This window comes from Aotus nancymaae, unplaced genomic scaffold, assembly GCF_030222135.1.
Source record: "Aotus nancymaae isolate 86718 unplaced genomic scaffold, 86718_ANA_hifiasm-v0.15.2.pri h1tg000488l, whole genome shotgun sequence".
In the NCBI taxonomy this organism is placed as follows: domain Eukaryota; kingdom Metazoa; phylum Chordata; class Mammalia; order Primates; family Aotidae; genus Aotus; species Aotus nancymaae.
This window is the reverse complement of record NW_026988903.1, coordinates 39,083-58,568: the sequence shown is the minus strand read 5'-3', so window position 1 is coordinate 58,568 and position 19,486 is coordinate 39,083. Positions and strand designations below refer to the sequence as shown.

Here is a 19,486-nt window from a genome sequence, read left to right as displayed (position 1 = left end):
ATCTGCACAGAAAATGCAACATTTTAGTCCATTAAAGATAAATGTGATGATAAGTATATTCAATAATCAATCATTGCCCTCCTAATTAACTATATATTATTTTACAACATGTATAATAATAATGCATTAATAGATTGTGTTTCTACGCATTAGCAATGAACAAACTGAAAATGAAATGAAAAATAATCCCACTTACAATAGCATCAAAGAGGAAAAATATTTAGGAATTAATTTTAAGATGTGCAAAATTTATATTCTGAAAAGATTGTTGAAAGAAGAAAAAAATGTTGTTGAAGGAAGTTCCAGAAATGTTGAAATGGAAAAATATCCTTGTGTATGGATTGATTTGTTGTTGGTATGGCAATATTTTCCAAATTAATCTATGGGTTCAATACAACCCTTATCAAAATCCCAACAGAATTCTTTGCAAAAATTGACAAGCTGATTCTAAAATTTATATGGACATTACTACAAAACTAAAGTAATCAAGACTATCCGAACTAGCATAAAAACAAAAATAGATCTACGTATCATTGGAATAGAATTGCAAGACCAGCAATAAACCTTTATATGAATCAATTTATGCTCAATTGGTTTTCATCAAGGGTACATAGACCATTCAATGGAGAAAGAATAGTATTTTCAACAAATGGTGCTGGGACAACTACATAGCCACATGCAAAGTAATTAAGTTGCACAACTTCATCACATTATAAACAAAAATTAATGCAAAGTGGATCTAAGAACAAAATCCAGGAGCTGAAGCTATAAAACTCTTGGAAGAATCCTTAGGTTATACAAAGCTTTCTTAGATATGACATCAAAAGGATAAGCAATCATTGAAAAATAGCCAGCCCCCTGGCACATGGAGGTGAGCCACGACAGCACCTGTCAACAAGGCCTAGATTTTGCTGAAAAGCAGAAAAGCAGTTCCCAGCCCTCTCAGCCAGAGAGTGAAGAGACACTCAGAACCCCAAGGTGATGCAGAAAGAATGAGTAAGATCCAGCCTGGGCAACATGGCAAAACCCTATCTCTACAAAAAATACAAAAGTTAGGCAGGTGTGATGGTGCACACCTGTAGTCCCAACCACTCAGAAGGCTGAGGTGGAAGCATCACTTGAACCCCAGAGGTTGAAGTTGCACTTAGCCAAGATCATCCCACTGCACTCTAGCCTGAGCAACAGAGCAAGACTCTGTTTCAAAACAAAACCAAAACCAAATGAGATATCACTTCATACTACAGTGATTGCAATTATTACTTTTTTTTAATTAAAAAGACAATAACAAGTGTTGACAAGGATGTGAAGAAACTGGAATCTTCATACATTGCAGTTGGGAATGTAAAATGTTGCAACTACTTTAGAAAACAATTTGACAGTTCCTCAAAAGGCTGAACATGGAGTCATCATAAGTCCCATCTATTCCATTTTCAGCTACATACAAAGGGGTGTAAAAATATATGTCCATATTGTACAAATGTTCATTTGTACACAAATGTTTATATCAACGTTATTTATAACAGTCAAAAAGTGGAAACAACCTAAATTTCCATTCTCTGATAAATGGATAGATAAAATGTGGCATATTCAGACAATGGAGTGCTATTAGGCTATAAAAAGTAATAGAGTACTGCTGCATGTGAGAGCATGGATGAATTTTGAAAACACACTAAGTGAAAGAAGTAATTCACAAAACAATAATGTATGATTCCATTTATATAACATAACAAAAATCTATTTGTAGAAACAAGAAGGAAATTAGTGACCGTGTAGGTTTCAGGAGTTGGGAAGAAATGAGGAGTAACTCTTAACGGGTGTGGATTTCTTTTTTGGAGTGATCCAATGTTCCAAAATGGAATATTGTTCTCTGATCCATTTTGAGTTAATTTTTGTAATGTGATGCAGTTGTGCTACTTAATTACTTTGCATGTAGCTATCTAGTTGTCTTCGCACCATTTGTTGAAAATACTATTATTTTCCCCATTGAATGGCCTATGTACTCCTGTTGGAAATCAATTGAACATAAACTGATTCATATAAAAGTTTATTTCTTGTCTTATAATCCTGTCCCAATGGCATATAGATCCATTTTTATGCCAGTGAAAATAGTCTTGATTACTTCAGTTTTGTGGTAACTTGTAGATTTTGAAATCAGGAAGTGTAAGTCCTCCAAATTTGGTTTCCATTTTCATCATTTTTTTCACTATTCTGGACCCCTTAAATTTCCATATAAATTTTAGAATCAGCTTCTCAGTTTCTGAAAATAAGTCCATTGGGATTTTGATAAGGTCTGCATTGAACCTATGGATCAATTTGGAGAACACTGGCATATCGACTACAAAGTCAATCTATGAACAAGCATAGCTCCATTTTTCAAGGTTTTCTTTAATTTCTTTCAACAATCTTTTGTAGTTTTCAGAATACGAACTTTGCACATCTTATGTTAAGTTAATTTATCAGTATTTTTTCCTTTTCGAAGCTATTATAAGTGGGATTTTTTCATTTTATTTTCAGTTTGTCCATTGCTACTGTAAAGAGACACAATCCATTATTGTATATTATTATTGCACCCTGCAAAGTTGCTAAACTTATTTTTAATAATTTTTAGATTTGCAGAATTTTTAAATAAAAGATCATGCTGTATCCAAATAGAGACAATGTTGCATCTTTCTTTCCAATCCGGAAGCCTTTTAACTGATTATATTGCAACAATTCCCTGTCTTGACTATAAATGATAATGATGAGCATCCTTGTCTTTTTCCCGATCTTAGGGGTAAGCTTTCAGTATTTCAGCGAGTACGATGTCAGCTGTGGATTTTAAGTTTTTTTCTGTTTCTAGTTTGTGGAATATTTTGTGTAATGTATGTGTGTCAACTTTTATCAACTGCTTTTTATTCATCTGTTAAGATGATCGTGTGTCTTTTACTCTTTATTATATTATCATGGTTTATTATTATTATTATTATTAAGGAAATTTATTTTGGGAAGTTAAATTAACCTTGTTTCTGGGTTAATCTCACTTGGTTATGGAATATAATCCCATTTTAAAGCTGTCAGATTTAGTGTAATTGAATTTTGTTGAGTATTTTTCAGTGACTGTATTCATAGAAAAAGCTGGGTCGGTAGTTTTCTTGTAATGTCTACGAACATCTCGTAGACATGAGTTGGAAAGCATTCCTTCATCTTTTGCATTTTTGAAAGAATTTGTGACAAATTGGTACTAATTCTTCTTTAAATTTTTGTTATAATTCAATATTGAAGCCATCTGAGCCCGATTTTAATTGTGGCAATGTTTTTAAATACTTAATCAATCTCTTTATTCCTATAGAGGTATTCAAATATTTTCCTTTTTTCTAGAGTCAGTGTTGGTAGTTTGTGTCTTCTAGAAAGGTTTCTATTTTATCTAAGTTATCTAATTTGTTGAAATATAGTTGTCCACAGTATTGCCTTTTAATTCTTTTTATTTTCATAGTATTAGGAGTGATGTCTCATCTTTTATTCCTGATTTTAGTCATTTCAGCCTATCTCTCCTTTTCTTGGTCAGTCAAGTTAAAGATTTTTAATTTTCCTGATTTTATCAAAGAACCAACTTTTGCTTTCCCTGACTTTCTCTATTGGTTTTCTTTATTTATATTCTCTAGTTCATTAATTTCTGCTTTAGTTTTTATTATATGCTTCATTCTATTTGCTTTGGGTTTAATTTGCTCTTCTTTTCCAGTGTCTTAAGGTATAAGGCTAGGTTATCGATTTGAGATTTTTTTTAAATATATAGGAATTTACAACTTATAAATATTCTCCTAAGCACTGCTTTACTTACCTGCCATGAGTTTTGGTATGCTTTGTTTTACTTTTATTAAACACAAAGTATTGACTAATTGCCCTTGTAATTTTTTTGTGATATCTTGGTTATTTACATGTGTATTATTTAATTTCCACATATTGATGATTTTCGCAATTTTTTTCTCTCTACATTTGAAACCATTATATTCAGAAAACATACACTGCACAATTTCCATCATTTTAAATTTATCTGGGTTTCTCTTATCACCTAGACTGTGATCTATACTGGAAAATATTTCTAGTGCACTAGAGAAAAACATCTATTTCACAACTGTTAAATGGAATGTTTTGCTGAAGTATCTTAGGTCTAGTTCCTTTACAGTTGTCCAAATCTTTTATTTTCTTGTTTACAATTGTTTGCATGGTATATATTTTCTATTCTTTTAGTTTCAGCTAATTGTTTCTGTTGAATTTAAAAGAGTGTTTTCTGTAGACAGCATATAGTTTTATCTTCATTTTTATTCTCACAATCTCTGCCTTTTGATTACATTTTTTAATCCATTCACAATTAATGTTATTGATATAGTTGGATTCAGGTACACGATTTTACCTTGTTTTCTATATGTCTAATGTCTTTGTTGTTCTGCTGTTTCTCTTTCTTTTACACTGATGAATATTTTCTAGTATAATATTTACTTCCTTTAATCATTCCTCATTTTTCATAGTATTTTTTCATTTGCTCTATGGCTTACTAAATATTTCTGAACATCAAAATCTATTTCATATTTATACTAATTGAATTCCAGTGATATATAAGAGGTTTCTCCTATATAGGTCTATTCCCACTTCCTCCTTTCTGTGCTATTATTGTTACATACGTCACATTTCTATGCATGACAAACCCAATAACACATTGTTATATTTATTAATTAAGATAATTGTATGTCTTTAAGGAGATGAGAGGAAAAAAGGTAAAGTATGTTTCTATAGTTTGTTCTGTAAATAGAGACTAATCATATTTTTATTTATAATTTCTAATTCTTTTCACCTGTTCCTATGGATTTGTGTTACTATCTGGTGTCATTTCTTTGCCATCATACAGTTTTGCTTCCATCTGCCTCCTTTGTGTGACTATTGTTGAATATATTACATTTCTAAGTATTACTGGCTTAAAAAATATAATTTTATATATTGTTTTACAAACTTTTAAAACAGAGTATAGAAGGAAGAGAAATAGGCCCTTATGATAGTTTTATAGTTACACAACTACCTTGATCAGCATACTTTGTTTCTTCATGTGGATTTTAAATACTGACTCAGGTCACTTGCTTTCCACCTGAAAATTCTACTTTAGTATTTAAGGTATGCATACTGGCAACAACAAATTCTCTGTTTTTGTTTTCTGGAAATGTTTTCATTTTGCCTTTAATTTTGAAATACAGCATTTAAAACTAGTTTTCTGGACAAAGATTCTTGGTTGACCCTTTTTTTTCTTTTGGCCTACAGTGAAAACTGCCTATATTGTTTCTGACGATAAGGTAGCTGTTAATCATACTGTGGTTCTATTTTATGTAACAAAACATTTTTATCTTGTTGTTTTCCAGAATTTGCCTTTATCACTGGTATTTATCATATTTAACATGATGTGTCTGGATGCAGATATATTTGTGTATATCCAACTTAGAGTTTGTTGAGCTTCTTGTATATGCACATTAACTTTTAACCAAATTTGAGGAATTTCAGCCATTAGTTTTTCCTTCCTTACATTTTGGTAAAATGCCTCATATTTCTCTTAGGCTCTGTTCATCTTTCTTTCTTTTTTTCTTGGTTTTTCGGATTGCATAATTTCTGTTGATTTATATTCAAATTTACTGGTTCTTTCTCTTGCAGTTCTCAAATCTACCCTTGAGCTCTTATACTATATTTTTCCATTTCAGTTATTGTGTGCTCAACTCCAAAATTTCAGTTCGTTAGGGTTTTTTCATGGTTTTTACCCATTAATAGTCTCTACTTGTTAAAATGTTCAATGAGCATTGTCTGCTCATGAACGCTTTTCAAAGAAGACATATACACAGGCAACAAGCATGTGAAAAAATGCTCAACATCACTAATCATTAGAGAAATGCAACGCAAAGCCACAATGAGATACTATCTCACACTAATCAGAATGGCTACTATTAAAAACCAAAAAATAACAGATGCTGGCAAGGCTGCAGAAAAAAGGCAATGTTTATACACTACTGGTCAGAATGTAAATCAGTTCAGCCATTGTGGAGAGCAGTTTGGCAATTTCTCGAAGAACTTAAAACAGAAATACAATTTGACCCAGCAATTCCATTATTGGGTATATACAGTCTACTGTGAAGACACATGCATGCGTATGTTCATCAAAGTGCTATTCACAATAGCAAAGACACAGAGTCAACCTAAAGGCCCATCGATGGTAGGCCGGATAAAGAAAATGAGGCATGTATCCACTATGAAATACTACACAACCATAAAAAAGAATGAGATCATGTCCTTGGCAGCAACACGAATGGAGCTGGAGGCCATTTTCCTAAGGGAACTGACACAGGAATCGAAAACCAACATTGCACCTTCTCACTTACAAGTAGGAGCTAAACATTGAGTACACATGGACACAAAGAAGGGAAGAACGGCCACTGGAGCCTACTCAAGTGCGGAAGATGAGAGGAGGGTAAAGATTGAAAACTACCTATCAAGTACTATGCTTATGACCTAGGTGACAAAATAATACATACATCAAACCCCAGGACATGCAGTTTATCTTTAGAACAAACCTGTATAAACAAACCTGTACCCCTGAAGCCAAAATAAAAGTTGAAAAAAAAATCGATGCACAGTTGAACATCACATTCCTCTCACAGGAGGTATTCTATGGCCTTCTGTGTTTCTATAAGTGAATTATACATTTCTGTTTTTTTGCATGTATCATAATCTTTTACTGAAAACTCAACATTTGTGACAATATATTGTAGTAACTCTGAATATTGATCTCTCGCCTTAACCTGAAGCTTGTTGCTGTTTGCTTTTTAATTTTTGAGTGACTTTGTTGAAATACTTGAGTAAAATCTATTTTCTCCCACAATATGCAGCCTCTGTTGTCATTCCTCAGAGGATGTAGCCTTGGCATGTCCACAGTAAACAGGGATAACAAGGGCTTTAGCAGGGTTCATTTTGCCCCTTGCCCTATTTTCTCCGCTAAGTTGTCCACCTCTACTGGTATCACACTGAGATATTAGCTTCCATATATTGCTGGCTTAATGCTCTGTTGTGTCATCAATGTATAGGGCATAAATTGCTCCACGGTTTAACCTGAGCAAATTCTGACTCCTTCGGAGAGCTAAGCTTGGAGGCCAATCTTCCAAGTTTGTTCCGATCCCAAAAGAACTATTTTTAATTGTCTCTTTACCAGGTTGTCTTTGGTAAACTTCTAGCTGGTTTGCAGTTTAGTTTGCTCCTCTCTCAGAGAGACTAGCCTCCTCTTAATTACTTATCTCGAATCACCACTGTTTTCAGAGCATCCATAATTTTAAACTTCCCCACACTATGTTCTATTTCAAATAAATTTGGTTTTTTTTTGGAGCGCTTCAGAGTTTTCTACTCTCTACCTGCACAAAATCTCAGTGCTAATGCTAAGAGCAGGGATAGTCACTAAATTCTTTTGGAGTGACACCCCTGTTTTACAATTGGGGCATGAAGCAGAGGTTCTAATTTCTGGTCTTTATGACTTGTGCCTCCTGGCATGGGACCTCCACCCATGCTCCATCTGAGGCAAAGGTAATTGGGGTCCAATGATTCCTAGTCTGCTGCATGTGAGATAGAACTTTTGCTTTATGCATGGGGCTGGTGAAAACAAGATTCAAATCTCTTGGAACTTTTGCTTTATCAAGGGGCTTAATGAAAACAAGATTCAGGCCTGAAAAATAGAGCTCTAGCAACATGGAGTTGGGAACTGGGGAGGATAAGAAACGTTAGCAGCTTTCTTCCCCCCCAGACACATACTATAGTTCTTGACTAGAATCTAGACATAGAAAGAGCTCTATGTTCTTGGCTCCATCCATTCAGAGTAGAGCTTCTGTCACACTAAACTGAGAGGTGGTGAAAGGAGTGGGTCGTGGTTCCAATACAACAGACTTACCATTTCTACTGGCTTTAATTAAGATTATCGTTCTTGTATTTTTACAGTAGATGATAAGTATCAAATAATTATAAGATGTCATTAGATAAATTCATAATAAGAATGAGAAAACTTTTACCTTTAACGTCAGTATTGAAACAATGTTGAAAATTACACCCTTTGCAACTATTTAAACTTATCATTTGAAAGTTTAATGAAAAACGTCTTAGTGGATATTTCATCACAAATAAAGACCATTGTTCATCACACCTTTCTATTACATGTGTTTAAATACACATCAGAGGGAGAAAGAGATACGATGGGAAAGAGCACATTTAGTTAACAGAAACTAAAAACCAATTAGAAATATGGAACAAATAATTCAAGTAACCAAGTAATGCAGTAAAACTTCAGACACTGGTAAGTTTACCTCTCTGCAATGATTGAAACAAAAATGTGCTGAATTTGACAGATATTATTATATCTTTGTTAATTAGAGTAACTTTCCTATGAGATCACAAATACCAATGGTCTTTGCATTTTAAGAAACTACTATAATGCACTTTCCATGAATTTATACATAGATAATTTTTGTCACCTTGATTTTTCTACCCAAAGCATAGCTTCATGTCACTAAAATCAACTTTGATGTGATCACATGTATTTCACATAACTCTTTTGAAAACTATATTTTTAAAAAATATTGTATAGTAATTATGATTTTGGCTTGTTCTTTAACATATATTTTTTGCTCTCATTTTAGGTCAAGTATATCAGGGCATTTTTTAGGGAATCACCTTTTTCCCATTTTCAATCTACTTAATGTGAGTAACGATGACCCCCGGGACCCAAAGATTAGCTAATCCCCTAGCTTGAACAACTATTAAGGATGAGCATGTTTTCTACATCGTTAGATGAGATTCAATACTCAGGCTTTAGCTGAATGAGAAAGACTTATTTCTTCTGATGTTAATTGAGAATGATGATGCTAATGAAAAGACTGATTACTCACTCTTTGCCAAGAATTCTAAACTATTGAGTATTTATCTGTTAAACGTCTAAAACCCAGTGACAGATACTATTACTATCTCTACCATACAGATGAAGAAATTGGCCCACAGAGATATTAAGATGTCCATGTTTATAGTGGCAAACATGTGGTAGGTTGATGTTTCAAGCTAATCTGAGCTAGAGCTACTATTCTTAATCTAAGCCTATTCTGCTCCAAAATCTAGGTCTGGAGCTTCTGGAGTAACTGCAGTATATAGAGAAGGACAACTGGCTAAGAGCCAAGAGTTGGTGAAGGAAATATGGATCCAGCCAGGTCTGGGGTCAGCTCTGTCCCTAATCTCTTCAATTATATTAGCCAAGAATTCCAGTTTTCCCATGAATAAAATTGAGTTGGGTTTCTCTCCTTAAAACCAGTAATGTACTGGAGTGGGCTCAGATAAGCATGTGAGAACTGAGAAATTTTCAGGAATTTTGCAAGTGTACTGATGTCACATTTATAGCTTGAAATTGGCTGTAGAGAAACTATTTGCTTTACGCTAATTGTCAAATGTGAAAAACCAGAGCGATTTTGTTTTGGATTTTTTCCAGTTGGTTTTTCTGGGGGAGGGGAGCGAGGTGGGGGAAAAGAGCCAGTTGTTAAAACATTTAGCACTACTCCATCGTTTATGACCAAGACAGTCTCTACAAGAACTTACAATAGACTATCATATCACATCAGATCATGCCAGGGCATTTCATTCATGAACATCTACTTTACACGCTTTCTCAATTTTCAAAACAAATTCTGTTTTTTGAAAACAGATGTCATCAACATTATCATCATAATGCAGTATTTCCTACTCCTATAAATACTTCCATAGCTAGAACACACATGCAATACAAGACAAGTAGGTTAAAAGAAACTTTTGTATAAACAAATTATTTATAACCAAACAAGTTGTTTTTATTTAGATTCACTAGGAATTGGGCACTGTCCTTCTCTTGTCCTTCAAAGAGTACAAGAAATGCTAACTTTTGTAAAATTCACAGAGCGGAGGTTCTTCACAAAGCATTTTTCTTCCCCTTTCACTAGTTCTTTAAGGGCACCCGCATGGAATTGTTTGCTTAGGGCATTAGGGCAAATCTATACAATGCTTGCGTAGATTTTACAATAACTAATTGATCTTTGTAGTATTTTTGCAAAAAAAAAATATTTTAATCTAAACGTAATTAGGAGGAAACAAATGAACAAATCACCTTAGAAGATATCCTACAAAACAACTGGCTTGAACTCTTAAAGTTTATATGACATGGGGCATGTGCAGTGGTTCATGCCTGTAATCCTAGCACTTTAGGAGGCCAAGGTGAGAGAATTGCTTGATCCCAGGAGTTTGAGACCAGCCTAGATAACATGGTGAGATCCCATCTCTACCAAAAATGACAAAATTAGTTGGTCATTGTGGCATGAGCCTGTGGTCCCAGTTACTCAGGAGGCTGAGGTGAGAGGGTCACCTGGGCCCAGGATGTCAAGGATGCAGTAAGCTGTGTTCACACCACTGCACTCCAGCCTGGGCAACAGAGCAAGATTCTGTCTCTAAAAAGACACATGTATAGGACAAGGATGGAAAAAAAATCCTGGGAAATTTTTAAAGAGATATAAGATTTTTAAAAAGAGATTAAATAGAGACATGACAACCAATTGCAATGAATGATGCTTAATTGGAAATCGGAAGAGAAAAAAAAACCAACAATTTTACGGCTGTCGTACCCAACGTTTGGTCCCAAGAACCTACGAGCTTATTATAAATTCAGAACCTCAGCCTCCAACCCAGATATACCGAATTAGACTACAATTTAAACAAGATTGTCAGGTGATTTCTGTGCATACTACATTTTGTGGAAGCATTGCTATTACAAGCATTATCAGACAAGTAGAAAATTTTGATACAGATTGAATATTAGACATGGTTGATTCTATCAATTCTATCAACATTGATAGAATTCTCTATATATGATAGTCATGTGTGATTATATCGGAGAATGCCCTTGAACTTAGAAGGTACATGCTGAAGTATTTAGCAATGAAGTGTGAGAATATTGGCAACTAACTCCCAAATGGTTCCAAAAAACAAAAATAAAGAAATACGTGTTTGTACATTTTATGCAGATATATAAATACAGTCAAGGAAAAAGAGAAAGTAAACGTGACAAAATGTTAATTGGTGAATATAGGTGAAGAACGCATGGCTGTTCACTGAACTATTCTTGTAAATTAAAGAATAGTAAACTATCTTGTAAGTTAAAAAATGTCTCAGAAAGTTGGGGAGGAATCAAAAGTATAATGAAGCATCAGTTTCACTGGTGGTCTAAGTGGTGACTGAGAACTGTTTTGGTTTTTGGTGGTGGTTGTTTTAAGCTCACCAGTTAATTCTAATGTGGAGCCAGAATCGAGAGCATGGGGCTGAGACAAACATCAGATGGGGTACCTGGGCTTCTGAGCTTCATGTAATATAAGGGAACATGTTTCAGAAAAGAGGGAAATATATATTGAGAAAGAGAAAAGAAACCTTATTTAATGGAAGTACACATAACTCAGAAGTGCTATAATATCTCACTCTATACTGTAAATTAAAAGGGAAAGGGAGTCTTCTACTAAATATGAAGAACTTTAATAGCTTTGAAAAGAAGTCTATGGGGTAGGATGGGATAGAATTAGCCCCTCAGAGGGCAGAAGCCAGATCAGGAGGTCTGATGCATGGTCATTCAAATGACAAAAAGCACTGGAGTATACTTTAAATGTCATGTCTAATTTTTTTGTGAGACGCTTTTAGAGTCACACAGAACTATGTTTAAAGTCAGAAACTGCCACTTATGAGAAGTTTTATATTGCCTAAGATATTTGGCCTCTACACCTCATTTTCTTTATCTGTTAAGCCAGGAGACTATACCTATTTGGCCAGTTTTTATGATGATTAAATAAAATTAGGCATGAAAAGTGCTCAGTATAGCACTGCCATATGGAGCACGCTTAACAGATTATTCTAGCCCTAACACTGGGTATGTGATTTTCTGATTTCTTATAACTCCACTTCGTTTTTTAAAAGCCGTAATGAAACTGCAAGTTTACACGGTCCTATAAAGCAAGTTGTGGAGGTCTTAAACATGACTAACAAATGTTAAGCCTGAAGAACGAATATTTGAGTTCCTGCTTTTATTTTTTTGTAGGTTTGGATACTCGTTGGTCCTTGGATGAGAATGGATGCAGTATGTAGTCAGGATAAAGAATCTCCCAACCAACACAAATTATCCCAGGGGCTACCATTCGGTGTGCTGTGGCATTTCCTTAAGTCCTCTCTTTCTTCCCCAGAGAGGAAAGAACTAAGTTGAAGAACTTTTACCCTTATAACCATTATAAATTGTCTTCTTCTTTTCTGAAATATACACACACGCAAATTAGCCTGTGTGTACTGACTCAAATATTCAAGTAAAATATTTATTAAGCTATTTAAAAACAATTTATTAGCAAGTGGCTTTTCAAGACTTCAGATAAAAGGCAGGTCATAAATACATAGGCTAGACATTCTAAAGAAAGCTGACCAAAGTTTCGTTTAAAGTGGCCAAATCAGTTGTCAAAGGCATCACTGGACACTGACTGAGAATAAATAATTATCAAATGATTCCATTCAATTGTTCACTACAGAATAAAATGGCAACTAGCCAAGAAAAGATGAGCAATTTCCATGTTCAAGCTAGCTACTGTGTTTGGAACAAAATTTTCTTCAGCAAATTTAAGAACAAATAAAAAACAGTTTGTCTAAGAGAGTACACTAACCTCTAATGTATACCATAGGAGAAAGAAGAAGTGCTTACCAGGCTTGCAAAGAAAGCATGGATTGTACTCAGAAAATGTCTAGGGAATTCTTATGGTAAATATAAACAAAATTATGTTTTCTTAGCATTCTCAATTGGTTTAGTAGCTGTTGGCTTTTAAACTTAGAGATAATAACCAGAGGGATTATGTTGTCTTTTAAAATTCCATGGTTTAGAAACATGTAAAGAAAATATCTTGGATGTCCTGTCAGCCTGTACCAGCCTATTTGTCTATGGTAGATATAGCAGAGCCTTAATGTCTTGTGTTAAGACACAGTTTAATGTATTTGCTTTGTAGCACAGCCAAAAATTCATCTAACATATTACATACTTGCTGCAATTACTGTTTGTTGCCCAGGAGAGAACTGTATAAAAACCTTTTCTGGTAACAACGTAAAAATAGGCAAAGAGGAACACAGCAAAACAGTCGAATTAAATTACTAGTAGACATGATAACTACTAAACTCCAAGTAATTAAATGTGCATATATATCTTGACATTTTTATTTATCTTCATGTTTTCTAAAATATTCCTTGCACTTAAAAACTTACTCATTTTCAGAATTGCATAATACATTAAAACCACTTATAAATAGTTACCTGGATATATCTTCTCACTTTTTGAATATGTTTTTGAAGAAGGAATTCGTTTTGGCCAGGCTGAACCATTATATGATGTTGATATATGTTTGTCTGAGGGAAAAAAATCCAGGATTAAATATTTTAGAACTTTAAAATCATATTCCAAGGGTGTTTCAAAGTTATAAATAATCTCGGGGTGAAGCTATTCTCTAAGGAATTTATTTTACCATTTCAAAGCTAAGGCATCAGGGATACAAGTGAGTTTATTAAGACAATTTAAGTTATAAGTGAACATGGTTACAGATTATTAATTGGCTGTTCAGTGCTTCAAATAAAGGTAAGATACAGGAGAGTATGATATCTAAACGTAATCAAAATTTTCACTGCATGACTTAATCATAGTTTTACATACGTTCTGCTAGTGTCTGTTAGAGCTTTTATTTAAAAACTGTGAAACTCTGAGGTACAGGCCAAGTCCTGTGTCCTTCCATGAAGTGACTTCCATGGTTGCACTAAGTAGCATGATGAAGTAGTGAACTCACTATCCCAGACAGCCAAAGCATTTATATCCTGACCTGGTCCTTCAATACTTATTTTTCTCTGACATAGCTACATTTCTAATACTATCTAACAATGTTATATTTGTGTTTTCAAATATTACTATGCAGCTGTATTCTCAAACATGATCCACAATACCAATAATTTGCTTTTCTCTTGTGTTGACATTTGCGCTAATGGTGCAAAAGAAATACAGAGTATAAACTCTGGCACCTTCATACAAATCTAGACATTGACAACTGTTCTAGTACTCATTGTATTCTTCACAGCCATCCACTTGCAGTTAAACAATAATAACAATAAATAAAATAATAATAATAAATAAAATTAAAAGCCAGTTTCACCTAAGAATATCCTGATTTACATATACACATTCCTATATCGTTCTAAAGAAAAGAGAAAAATAACTCAAATAATGCAAATGTCTATTTAAATTGTATAAGAAACACCTACTATGTACCCATAAACAACATGTTTATATACACCTACTACGTACCCACAAACACAAAATGTTTATGGGTACATAGTAAGTGTATATAAACATTTTGTGTGGGTACATAGTAGGTGTATATAAACATTTTGTTTGTGGGTACATGGTAGGTGTATATATTTCTTAAATTATAAAAGAAACTAAGAAAGATATAGTCTTATGCTTCCGAAAGTACAAAATATTCAGAACTCCACTAATCAGACCATGAACAAGGAAAAATACAAACATGAAATCATACAGAATTGAGCAGCAGTTTGTTAAGTTGAAAGAAATGAAACTCAACTTCAAAAGAGCAAAATCCATCTGAGAAACAGGAAGAAAAAGAGATTTGGTTCTCTTCTCCCTGGTAGCCTTGTACTTCCAGACATATACTATGACTCTGCCTATTACATGATGAAATGACTTAGAAGCAATCTATACATGGTGAGAGGGATGAGAGGTTGTCAAAAATATGGCAGATAATCCCCAAACTAACCCTTTCAGAAAATAATCATGAAGGCCTACAGAAATGGCAAGGCACTAGTCTGACAGTGATAACTGAACAATGTAGTTAATGGAACAAGAAAATGTCAGCCATTTAAAAACAATCCTCCAGAGTGGCATGAAGCTGTCCAGGGGGAACAAAGTGCAGTGCTCTGATAAAAGAAGAAGAAAAACCCTCTAGGGAGGTGCAATGTGAAGTCATTGCACTCACAACGTGAGTTTTCTTCCACATCCCTTAAATCACGTGCAGGAGTGCACGTGGAAGAAATCTTCTCACTAGTTTCTATGGTGGTGATGGCCAGGAAAAAGAAGAGGGGAGTAGGTAGCAGTGAAGATTAGCCAAGCCATCAGAAAATTCCATGGGAATGCCAACCACAGACAAAAGTAAACCACATCAAGAAAGGACCTCTCACCTGGACTGACGTTGGGTTTGGGTTCCTTGTTAACATGGACTTCATTGTAGGACCCCTGTGTGGGCCTGCTGCGGGGAGGTGCATTCAACGAGACACTCCTGACGGCATCTCTTTCAACGTGAACATAAGATGCGTTCTCAGTATTTCGATTTTTATTATTGCGATGGTAACTCATTTTATTTTGGGGACCTGGGGTCTGTGCTGCTGTAAAGAAAGGCAGGAGGGAGTGAGGAATAAAACACAGGCTGGTTTCACACCCATAAATAATATATTGCACTGTAGGTGCTTGATGGCATAATGGAAGCCAAAATAATGAAGTTTAGAGTTGAGTTGACACCTAAAGTAACATCTATGTCACATGACACTAATTTGTTTTTCAGGTAGAAGATATTTGATATTTACTCCCTTTTAAAATTACAATTTAGAAATATCAAATGTATGGACACTTTACCTCTCTGCATTCCAGAGCCAGGAAAGTTCTTTGGTTCGTCATAAATCCATTTTGTTTTTTTCACACCTTTAAAATGAGGGTTCCTCGGCTGGACATCGTTCACTTAGAAAAGATACAAATTTTACAGTTTTTTTAAGAGATGCTTTTATCTTTGAAATTACTGTGGGTGATAATTACATATCTGTGCATTCACATGTCAAGCAAGAGTAAAAAATAAATGGACTACCCTAATACTTTACTTTTTAGAAAAAAAGGTGATTTATTTTTAAGTGCCAAAAAAATCTATCTTGGAAGTAGATTGATGAGATAACCTTCAATAAGTAGCTTTCCTCAAAGAAAAATACTTTTCTCCAAACGAATGTGTGGATTCTTTTAAAGGAACATAAAATTGCATTCAAAATATAATTATAAATATCATTATAATGCTATTATTAAGTAGTTTTAGAATCATTACTTTCAACATGAATCTTTTTGTACTTTTTAGCCAAAACTACTACTTCTTAAGAAGTTGGATTAACATGAAATACTTTCAGTGAATTTTACCTTATTCTTTTAAGGTCTTAAGTTGGGTGTACAGAGAGTTTGGTCAAGACTAAGTAATCAGAATTTGTAAGTTCTAAGAATATTAAATTTTCACTTTTTATTTGCATATTTTCACATCCAAAATTTTATAGATATTCTCAGTTTTTCAGGAATTTCTATGGTACATATCTCCAGAGAATTTTTAAACAATTTTGTAGAGGGGGCATTCTGTCACTTCACTGTGCGGGGCTTCTGAAAAATCACAAGTGACCACTGCACAGAGAAACTGATCACCAAATGTGCAGTGTAGATTATACTAGTTTTCTACAGTAGACTAATACATCTTTCTGTGCTCTCTCAGTTTAAGCTTTAAGCCCTCAATAAAGATCTGATTCACTGTCCCTTCCTCAAACATCATGGCCCTGCCCTACTCCCAAGCTGCCAGTCCAATGATTTGGAATCCATATTTTTAACAAGAGCTACTAAACTGGGCTTCTTGGAGGCAAATCACAATTATTCCTATCAGTGTCAGGCTGCGATCCAAGAATATTTTAGGGGTTCAATACATAAAATAAGGAACAAAAGAAAGAAGGGAAGGGATCAGGAAGATTCACAAGTCTTCACTGTATCAAGAGAAGTAGTTCATTGAGCTGAATGTCAAGGAGAAGCCAAACTAATAAAAAATAATCCAAAATGTCATAAAAAGCTGTCAATGCATTATTCCACTATGGGTGAAATTTAAAATGTTATGCTAGTGAATCTTCCAAAAAGGTAGTATATTATTAATTTTAAGACCCAAATTTAAACTAGTGGGAAAGCATATAATGCACTAGGACCTACATCACAGTTCATTGTCAGTTAGTAGAGGATATCGTGTCTTTAATTCTTAGTTCTGAATAATTTTGAAACCTTTTTTTCCATTCTTTTTAAAAATTCTGTTTTAAATAACCAATACAAATCCATGGCAAGACAAATATATCTAAGGCCAAAAAGTGATAGAGCTAATGTCTTACTTGAAGAGGGATCCTCTCTGCACTTCATACTGATATTCTCAGTAGCATTTAATACATGCGTTGTAAGTACTTGTCGGGTAGTTAGGGAATGCTTTAGATGAGGACTGTCCTTGTTATCTTTTAAAGGAAATTAAGAACATAAAACGTCAATATTAGTTTTAAAAAAACTTTCAGTTGGTATTTCACTATTCAAACATTACATGATGGGAACAGTTCTTTAAAATGATATATATGTTTATTAATTGTGAGGAAAGCATCATTAACATTCCCTAGTTGCCACATGGATTTCCAAATGTCATCAGTAACAAAATAAAACTCTGAAACTATAGCCATTATTTTCAATATGTAAATTTAAAAATGTGGCAATATTTTTAATATCTCCATATAAAACTTTTAAAAGGTTTTAAATTTTTATGTTGAATGGTCCCATTTAAGTTGGGGTTCTGAACATATTTTAAATGTAACAACTTTAACTTGTCATATGCTTTGAAGCAGAACTAACTTCTTGTTACATGCTTTGGAGCAGAACTCCTTGGTAGGGCTTTCCACAATGATGAAAATGTTCTAAATGTTCCTAAAAAGGAAAAACAACAAAGAAGTTCCCCTGAAATAGGCATAAAACTAAAACTCCCTTTAGGTCATTACCTGACTCCCACATTTTTCATGCACAGAATGGAACCCTAGGAATTAAGCAAAACAGCATCTGGGAGGTTAGAAACTGGTCAGAGATTTCAGCATCTACATACAGCTCGGGAGGTAAAATTTGGCACAGAAGCCTCACCAGAGTAGAGATATCTTGGTGAACACCCCATGTCTCAGTTGATAACCCAGTAAAGCAATGCTGTAGGGGTGAGGGTCATATCCTAGGAATGAGGACTATACCCTCAAAGAAATGAAAAATAATGTATCATCCCTAGTAAAGCCCAAAACCAGTCCTTCACAGAATTAAGGTGGCCAGCTGATAGTCTAGCTGCATGCCAGAAGAAAAGTTTCTTTCTTAAAAAACAACATCATTCATACACCATGTAATTTTTATCTATAATGTTCAGTAGCAAATAAAATATCAGAAGGGCATAGTAAGACAGAACAAATGAGCAAAAACCTGAGGAAAATGAGAGATATCCCAGTGTTATCAAACAAGAAGTTGGAAAAAATAACAGGCACATTGTCAAAACAGAGAACTGATAGAGAATTTAAGTAGAAAATCAATAAAAAGGTCAAACAAATTTAGAATTTAAAATATGGATTGAAGAGCAGAGAGGAAGAGAATTAGTGAACAGGACAGTAGGTTGGCAGAAAGTATCCAGATTTACCTAGAGAAATCAATAAGGAAAAAAAAAACATTTAAGATGGACTAGAGTCTTAAAAACGCACCAGACAAAAGAGAAAGTCAAAATGGCCAATGAGTTTATGAAAAGCTGCTCAACATTATGAGTCATCAGGGAAATACAAATTAAAACTACAAAGATGTGCCACTAGCCCCCCACCAGAAAGGCTAAAGTTAAAGGACTGAAAATTCTCATTGTGGGTTAGGATACAGAGCAAGCTTATCTCAAAGAAAAGGAGTGCTTATGGCCTTTAGAAGACATGTGCAAGAAAGAATGTTAACAATAGTCCCACACTGGAAATATTGTTCATCATAATCCCAGTATTCGATACTCATGGTGCTTTCGTGTGTTGTTTTTTGTTTGTTTATTTGTTTACAAACGTATAAAGAGTGGTGAAAAGTCTGAGTTGTTAGACCCACACATTTCTAGCTGAGGTCTAACAATGGCAATGCTCAGCATTCTCATTTCATTTCATACAGAGATGACCAGAGAATGGCTGGAGACAGGAGGGAGCAGCGCAGCACAGTGCAAGAAGCTCTGACTCTGGGGAGAGGTGAAAGGGATCTGAATCCAAGTTCTGAGGCTTGTCGGTGCGGGAACCTCAGGAGAGTCACTTAACACTTCTTAACTTTGTTTTCTCTTTTGTAAAATAAAGAAAACAGAATATAGCAGGATGAGTAATTTCTACGATTTAAGATTATAATCTCTGTGCGATGTATGTATATGTGTGTGTGTACGTATTTCCCCAAGGAGCAATGATTCAGTGTCTGCTAATTCAGTGTTCAGGTCAGCTTTATAGAACGTAGCTACCAGGAATAACAACAGTCAATCGTGTGTGGGCTTGTGTGTGTATCAACTGTGTGTAT

The 19,486-nt window shown here is 34.4% G+C and overlaps 1 protein-coding gene across 1 annotated transcript in view; it reads right to left on the bottom strand.

The window, feature by feature from the left end:
• Window positions 1-11,988: 11,988 nt before the first annotated feature.
• Window positions 11,989-19,486, bottom strand: part of LOC135273225 (uncharacterized protein C12orf50 homolog) — a 38,391-nt gene continuing 30,893 nt past the window's right edge. The window contains exons 8-12 of the mRNA XM_064372114.1: window positions 17,293-17,409; window positions 15,758-15,859; window positions 15,307-15,510; window positions 13,381-13,473; window positions 11,989-12,044 (exon numbers count right to left, since the gene is read on the bottom strand). Coding sequence (XP_064228184.1) covers window positions 11,989-12,044; window positions 13,381-13,473; window positions 15,307-15,510; window positions 15,758-15,859; window positions 17,293-17,409 — 572 coding nt within the window. The remainder of the gene's footprint in view (window positions 12,045-13,380; window positions 13,474-15,306; window positions 15,511-15,757; window positions 15,860-17,292; window positions 17,410-19,486) is intronic.